This window comes from Hevea brasiliensis, chromosome 12, assembly GCF_030052815.1.
Source record: "Hevea brasiliensis isolate MT/VB/25A 57/8 chromosome 12, ASM3005281v1, whole genome shotgun sequence".
Taxonomy (NCBI): domain Eukaryota; kingdom Viridiplantae; phylum Streptophyta; class Magnoliopsida; order Malpighiales; family Euphorbiaceae; genus Hevea; species Hevea brasiliensis.
Window position 1 is genome coordinate 8379040 of NC_079504.1, and position 7148 is coordinate 8386187.

At 37.9% G+C, this 7148-nt stretch overlaps 2 protein-coding genes across 6 annotated transcripts; one reads left to right on the forward strand and one right to left on the reverse strand.

Moving 5' to 3' along the window:
• Positions 1 to 389: 389 nt before the first annotated feature.
• Positions 390 to 4786, reverse strand: LOC110636690 (serine--tRNA ligase, chloroplastic/mitochondrial). 4 transcript variants are annotated; one of them, XM_021786499.2, is made up of 10 exons: positions 4385 to 4786; positions 4137 to 4285; positions 3368 to 3461; positions 3111 to 3259; positions 2903 to 2995; positions 2217 to 2396; positions 1808 to 1974; positions 1154 to 1288; positions 981 to 1074; positions 390 to 822 (listed from the first exon to the last, which is right to left on the reverse strand). In XM_021786499.2, exons 1-10 carry the CDS (start codon positions 4629 to 4631, stop codon positions 541 to 543), a joined length of 1590 nt encoding a protein of 529 aa, XP_021642191.1. In that variant the 5' UTR covers positions 4632 to 4786; the 3' UTR covers positions 390 to 540. The 4 variants fall into 4 exon arrangements, with proteins under 4 accessions (XP_021642191.1, XP_021642190.1, XP_021642192.1 ...); XM_021786498.2 differs by having other exon boundaries at positions 4382 to 4786; XM_021786500.2 differs by lacking the exon at positions 4385 to 4786 and having other exon boundaries at positions 3368 to 3468; positions 4137 to 4277.
• A 150-nt stretch (positions 4787 to 4936) lies between these two features.
• LOC110636691 (histone H3.3) lies at positions 4937 to 6877 on the forward strand. 2 transcript variants are annotated; one of them, XM_021786502.2, is made up of 5 exons: positions 4937 to 5077; positions 5894 to 5965; positions 6084 to 6160; positions 6247 to 6337; positions 6487 to 6877. In XM_021786502.2, the coding sequence occupies exons 2-5, from the start codon at positions 5894 to 5896 to the stop codon at positions 6655 to 6657; spliced, it is 411 nt and encodes a 136-aa protein (XP_021642194.1). In that variant the 5' UTR covers positions 4937 to 5077; the 3' UTR covers positions 6658 to 6877. The 2 variants fall into 2 exon arrangements, with proteins under 2 accessions (XP_021642194.1, XP_021642195.1); XM_021786503.2 differs by having other exon boundaries at positions 5075 to 5519.
• The last annotated feature ends 271 nt before the right edge of the window (positions 6878 to 7148 follow it).

The window sequence follows — 7148 nt, forward strand, 5'->3', positions numbered from 1 at the left end:
CTCCTTCCTATTATTATTATACTTTCTTCTTCCTATTATTATTATACTTTCTTCTATAGTATGTAACACTTTATTGGACATTAAAGTCAGCATCAAATGTGAAGTATCCATACGTAGATTATATAAAAAAAAGTTATTAAAATTATCATTGTTTTAAGAGTAATCTATTTTTGTCACTGGTTTCAACATCAGTTATTTTTATTACTAACCGACAGGATGTTTTATGTATTTAAAAAAAAAAAAATTGGGCGGTGAAGCAAGTCAAGTTTTGGTTTAATTCTACAATATCCGTACATTCACGGTGCGAAATAGTGGGGGTGACTGCCCGCTATTGCTACGCCATCACTCACCCCCATCACATGCAAACAATTGCAAAGCAGTGCAAGACATTTTCCTGCAGGACAAAAATGCTTATTCTTTTGTAATGACAAATTTTGACATTTTTCAGTTCTCTTTGTAGCCAAATGCATTAAAATGTAAAAATTTGTCAATAATTTTAGCTCCAAATATAGTTCCCAACTGAAAATCAAACAAAATAATCTACTCATCCTGTGGGAATTTAGGAGCTATACGTTCCAGCCCTCCAATGAACGGCCTCAGTGGCACAGGGATAACGACAGAACCATCTTTTTGTTGGTAGTTCTCCAACAAACATATTATCATCCGTGGAATAGCACAAGCTGTTGCATTTAATGTGTGAACAAACTTTGTTGGAGCAAGTTTGCCTTTACCCTTTTTAGGATTTGTTGATGATTCTGATGGACGATATCGAATTCCTAGTCGGCGACTTTGATAGTCTGTACAATTGGATGCACTTGATATCTGTTGGAGTAAATACTAATGTTAGAGAATTAGAAATTTCCAAAATTGCTTAATTGCAGACACAACCATTAAAGCAGAAACATATGCGAAGCAAAATCCATTAAATCAACAAGAAACAATTTCTTGAGGAGAAAGAAGTGGAACACATGATTCCATACCTCACCATACCGTCCTAAACCAGGCATCCAAGCCTCCACATCAAATTTTCGGTAAGCAGGTGCACCTAAATCTCCTGAAGCCATATCTATAGTTCTGCCCAAAAACCCAATGTTAAAACAGATAGAAACAAAAATAGTCTGACAAATTAATTGAGATTGGCAGGAGCACCCACTTATAATGTAACCCCAATGAAGAGAAGAGGTCTTCTTCAATTTTTATAAGTTCTTCATGATAAGATTCACTCTCTTCTGGTTGGCATAGAATGAACATCTCCACCTTGCTGAACTGGTGAACTCTATAAAGACCCCTGCCAAGAAATGCCATTTTTCCACCACTTTAATGCAACAAATTTTGAAGGATGGCATTGATTTTAATTTCCATGCGCAAGACTTCCAATGATCTTGAAGGAATGGACTGATCTTTTGAAGACTAGGATCAATAGTACAAATGGAGCATTTTCAGCGGCTCAAAAGACTTCCCAATACAGAAAAAATTCAAGAGATTGTGAAAGAAGAATCTCGAGCAATAGATTTTGTCACTTGTAATAGAAACTAAGAGTTTAAGACAGATGCCCAAAATATTACATCCGCAATGTTTGAAGATAACAATGATGAATGACCATGTGTCGGGTTTCTGAATGTAGGAATGCCACCACATGAGGCTGACATTCAATATTTAAACTACCTCAAAAACATTTGGGTGACATGAAAAGTCAAGTTGCACACATGTCAGGTTGATATACATCCAAAATGATTTATAGACTTGGAGGGATAAATTTTTGACAGGAGATTCTTCAAACAAAATTAGATAATGCTCAGACAAATACCTTGTTGCTGTGCCTGCAGCACCTGCCTCTGTACGGAAGCAATGGGAAAATGCCACGTACTTCAAAGGCAACATTGACTCAGCAAGGATAGAATCCATATGAATTCCTCCTACAGGAATCTCTGCAGTGCCAATCAGACATTGGTCACTACCCTCAACAGTGTAAACCTGTTAAGTATTACCAAATCATCATATTGCAGGAAATTTGAACAATCCAGAAGAAAAAAGAATTCATGAAATATCTGTTCGATTGGCTTTTCACCAATGAACCTAGACACTTGAGCGGTATAAAAGAATGAATTCATCAGTGAGGTAGAATCTAATGGCAAACCAGGCATATAATATCCAAATCATAATACCAAAATGTTTAAAGTAGATTAAAAGGCCACCAAAACCCAATGACTACAAACCTGGGTATTTTCTCCACGAGGCTGGAAGCCACATTTTTCAACAACAGAGGATCTTACAAGTTCAGGGGTTGTTAGAGGTGTAAAGCCCCTTTTCATGACTTCAGAGAGAGTCCAGTTAACGAGGGCCATCTCTAGCATAACTGCTTCATTCTTCAGATAATAGAATTTTGATCCACTAACCTGGACAGGCAAGCAAAGTATTAAATGCATGTGAAACAGAATCCATCCAGAGACTTAGTAGCTAAAACCAATGAAATTTTATTGAAGCTTTGATTCAGAGCAAAAGAAGTAAAAATCTTGTATGAGAATAAAGCTGCAACTTGCAATAAGCATTTGTCCAAGAACACCAAAATTGTGCTGCAGTCATCAATATGGTAAAAGCTCAATCATATTTTATGGTGATCTTATTTCAATTAAATGCCATTAACACTGAAGAACACCAATTAAACCATGTGAGGCTTAAGTCGGTCACTTTCTTGACCAATTAATATCAAACTCGTATTACTGTTCTGGTTAAAAAACAATTCAAGCCAACTTAATGCGAAAAATGGCAGTTGCAACAATGTCAACAGAAAGAACACAATATATGCCTAACTATATCATTAACTTTTATGTTACAATTATTAATAGTCCAGTAAATGCCTATAGGAAATGCTTTAATACCTTAAACTAAACAGAGTGAGTACCTCTGCAGCTGCATCAAACTCAAAGAGATCTAGTTCTTTCCCAAGCTGAAGGTGGTCTTTGACAGGGAAGCTAAATTCATGTGGGCTACCCACCTAGAAGCAGATAGAAAATGTAAAGAAGCTGCAGTAAAAAAAAACACAAGCACACACTTGGCTAACAAGAACTGAAATACAAAATTTTCAGGAACTAGTCCAAAGAATAGTATACCATCTTTCTCATTGTTGAACAATCTTCCTCTCCAATTGGAACATCAGGATGGGTCATGTTGGGTATACATTGTGCTTCCTGCTGAAGCTCATCGGAAAGTTTTAGCAGGTCTTCTTCCAAAGTAATGAGTCCATCCTTCAGATTCTTTCCTGAAAGCAAGAATAGATCAAGAATTATATCAACAGCACATTGCCCAATCGTGATTTTATAAAAACCAAAAGAACAATAGAAGGCATAATAAATTATTTCAACTGTACCTTCCTTTACGAGTTTTTGGCGCTCCAATGGCTCTAGCTTTCCTTTCATCTTGTTTGCTACAACATTCCTTTCCCCACGAAGCCGTTCAACTTCCTGCTATCTGGAAGTGACAATTAGATAAAACTGAGAAGCAAATTAATTTTTATCTAGTTAATTACCATTCTTCATATAATTTTTTTTTCTCCTTATTTTTATGCGAAACCAACATGCCTTTTGGCTCTAGTGCCCATTGGTGCAACAGACACTAGTTGACGAGAAAACCATAAGCAACGTGAACCTCTAAATTCAACTGTGTAGCATCAAGCTCATAGATTTGCAGGCTGCTCAAACTTATTTCCCATTTTTAAGAGCCAGCAGGGATGTAGCATACTGGAACATTCACCTAAAAGAGTATGCACTTGCCAAACAACAATGAGAAGCAGTTGCAAGCAGCCCTCTAAATGATTGGAAACTCCATTTCTAAACAATGTGTAATCAACATACAAATGGTAGGTCACAATTAAAACATGTCGTTGCGGAATCTACATTAAAACGGAAATCAAAACAAAGAAAGAAAGAAAGAAGCTGGACCATGGAATCTTTCAAACAGTGTATTCATCTAAATAAGAGCGACGGCAAAATTTCCAAACAATCATCAAAAAATTGCAGTGAAGAAACCAACTTTCTTAACAAAGAAAATTTTCCCAGAAGCCAAACAGGAAAAAAAAATCCAAGAAAATTTTGTAATTGTACATAAACAAAAAAGGAGGGAAATACGCCAAATCTGACCTTTTGGACAGCTAACATTTTCTCATACAGCTCAAGCACAAGTTCCAAATTAGCATTGGAGTTCCTGTTCTTTATGTTCAAAGCAACCGCATCCTTATTATCCCTTATCCACTTGAAATCAATTGCCGCCTTCCATTGTGGCTTCACCACTAAAATCCCCAACAAAAAAACAACAACTAAAATCACACTACGCCTTTCGACCTCGAAGAAAATGAAAAAGAAAATACAGAGGAAAATTGAGTCACCACTTCTATTTTCAACGCTCTCTGTGGAAGGCGCTGTCTGTTCAGCTGTTGAAGAGAATGCTTTGATTAGCAGTGTAAAAGGAGGTTTTTTTAGATAGTTAATACTACTACAACGGCGGGAAAGGGAATTTAGGGTTAGGGTTTTGGACAATGGCTTCCCAAAGATGAAACGTGAAGAAGATGAAGCAGGAATTACAGCCATCCTTAGGGTTTGTATGGTCGTCCCGCCAAAAAAACACTGCAAACCCATGTGGTGTTTAAGCTCCTTTCACCTCACTCTCTGTGTGGTCAGATTTTGAAGAAGAAGAAGAAGAGACGCTAATTTTTTTATAAAACAAATTAATTAATTTGGGTCCTCCCCCATGAGACGGCGTCGTTCTGGTACAATGCAGGCGCAGCCAGTTGAACGAAATTAGGAGGGATCGTGATGAATCATTAATCCGATTCGGACTGCAAAGCACACATCTCAGCCGTTAACCTGGCCATGAGAAAACACAACAAAACGGAGTGTTAACCGTCCGATTCCGTCCAGGTGAAAACACAGTGACAATCAATCGTGGCCGTCCGTTAATAAGTTGCTGTTTCAGTCCATGGATGATGAATTGCTCCTATAAATAGCGTCTAGAATTGGCCAAACTGCCCCTTAATAGCCTAACTTTTTGTTGGAGTTTTTGAGATTCTCTTTGGTTCGGCAAGGTACGCCATTCTATATTTTTTTCTTTCAATTCGTTTTTGAAAACTAGGGTTTTCTTTGATATTTTTACCCTTTCCACAATAATTTCGCTCTCTTAATCAATGACTTTGGGGTTCAAGTTGGATTTTTTGATCAAATTCTGCTAAACGAACCCTAGTATTTGTCACGGAGAAACCCTCAACTCTTCTTGACGGAGAAACCTGCTTATTTTACGCTTTTTTTCTTTTCTTCTTTGTTCTACCGAAGAATAATCTTGCTTCAGACCTGTTCTAGAATAGACTGTTTCTTGAGTTGGTTTGAGTTTTTTTGCATGTGAGGGAGATTCTCTAGTCTATGACTGTGTGGTGTTTGTTTTTCTAGTTTTTGTCTGATGGACCTCAGATCTGGCCTGGTTCCTTAAAGGGCTTATGTTCTCTGACATTACCCTCTTCGTTGAGTTTCAAGGTTTGTTATTATGTGGTTAAGATTTTTGAGTTTGGCGTCGGTGTTGCATTCTTGTGGAGTGCTGTCTTGTTTCTTGCCGGCGGACGGAGTGTGCTGTTTGTGCACTCGGTTTTTTCTCTGGACCTTGTATTTGCGCAAGTGTATAGTGTACCTTAGGGCTTACCCTTTATACTTGGGGCTAAGCAGTGGTTTCCCATGTCATTTACACCTGAAAATTGGTTAAAAAGTTTTACATGATAAACTTTGGCATTGGGTCTTTAATGCAAAGCTCCTTGTATAGAAATTGTGTAGGCTCATTATTTGAATTATAATTTTTTATAAATAAAATCTAATCGGCATCGTAATATCTATTGACAATATTCATGCAATTATAGATGGCACGTACTAAGCAAACTGCTCGTAAGTCCACTGGAGGCAAGGCTCCAAGGAAACAGCTTGCCACCAAGGTAACCTTTCTTCGTAATTCTTCAACTTTATGGCATTAAAACACAGTGTTTTTTGCGTTATTATTGTAGATTTTTTGTATTGTGAAGCAAAATTTTGTCCCTGGTGTTTTGTTTATAGGCAGCCCGCAAGTCAGCCCCGACCACGGGAGGTGTGAAAAAGCCCCACAGATACAGGCCTGGAACTGTTGCTCTTCGGTGTGTTTCAAATAACCATTTCATTCAATGCTTTTGCTTTTGTTTGAAATTCCTGACTTTGACATTATATGTACATGAATTTTCAGTGAAATCCGTAAGTACCAAAAGAGTACTGAACTCCTCATCAGGAAACTCCCATTCCAGAGGCTTGTCCGTGAAATTGCACAGGACTTCAAGGTTAGTGACATTGATTTGCATGCATTGCTGAAATAAAATTACCCTATTAATTTAATTTAGTATAGTTGCATCGAGGTTGGGGTTTCTTTAATTTTGGTAGCACATGTGAGATAGTCTGTTGAACCAATTTTGTATTTTTGTTTCTGCAGACTGATTTGCGGTTCCAGAGCCATGCTGTTTTGGCTTTGCAAGAGGCAGCAGAAGCATACCTTGTTGGTTTGTTTGAGGATACCAATCTGTGTGCCATCCATGCCAAACGTGTTACCATAATGCCCAAGGACATTCAGCTAGCCAGGAGAATCCGTGGTGAGAGAGCTTAAAAGCTCAAATTTCCTGAAGGCCAGCTGTGATTCTTCATGATTGGATAGTGGATGTGTTTGTAATAGGATTCTACTTTCTGTTTGTCCGTTCTTATTTTGTATGTCTGGTGGTTAGACTTAGGCTTGTCGTAGGGCACTTGAGTTGTGAATGACTGGTTTGGTACAGTGGAATATTGGTATTAAACTCTAAACAATCTAAATATTGTTGCTATGATTGTTATGGTGGTGTGTTGGCTATGAATTTGCTTGGTCTTATGGTTGTTTGAGCATGCAGCTTGCTTTCGGAGTGTGGACATAACGGCTTGTTAAAGGAACTGTCTATTAATATAGATGGAAATGGTGTATCACTGGTTCCAGACTTGCTGCTAACTTGAACGCACGCTAGGAAGCTCGTTGATATGACTTTACTTTTGAAGATCCTAGGCCTCTGAACGGTTTAGATTTCTCGGTAATTTGTAATCTGTCGCAGGCCTCTGATCGGTTTAGATTTC

Bases quoted from the DNA above. Each gene is read 5' to 3' on its own strand.
- LOC110636690 (XM_021786498.2), bottom strand. From the start codon at position 4,631: ATGGGTTTGCAGTGTTTTTTTGGCGGGACGACCATACAAACCCTAAGG. The intron at 2,397-2,902 runs GTACTCACTCTG...TTGCCTGTCCAG, and splicing joins AGTTTGATGCAGCTGCAGAG to GTTAGTGGATCAAAATTCTA. The intron at 1,289-1,807 runs GTATTTGTCTGA...ATTTCTTGGCAG, and splicing joins GCTGCAGGCACAGCAACAAG to GGGTCTTTATAGAGTTCACC.
- LOC110636691 (XM_021786502.2), top strand. From the start codon at position 5,894: ATGGCACGTACTAAGCAAACTGCTCGTAAGTCCACTGGAGGCAAGGCT. The intron at 6,161-6,246 runs GTGTGTTTCAAA...ATGAATTTTCAG, and splicing joins CCTGGAACTGTTGCTCTTCG to TGAAATCCGTAAGTACCAAA. The intron at 6,338-6,486 runs GTTAGTGACATT...TTGTTTCTGCAG, and splicing joins AAATTGCACAGGACTTCAAG to ACTGATTTGCGGTTCCAGAG.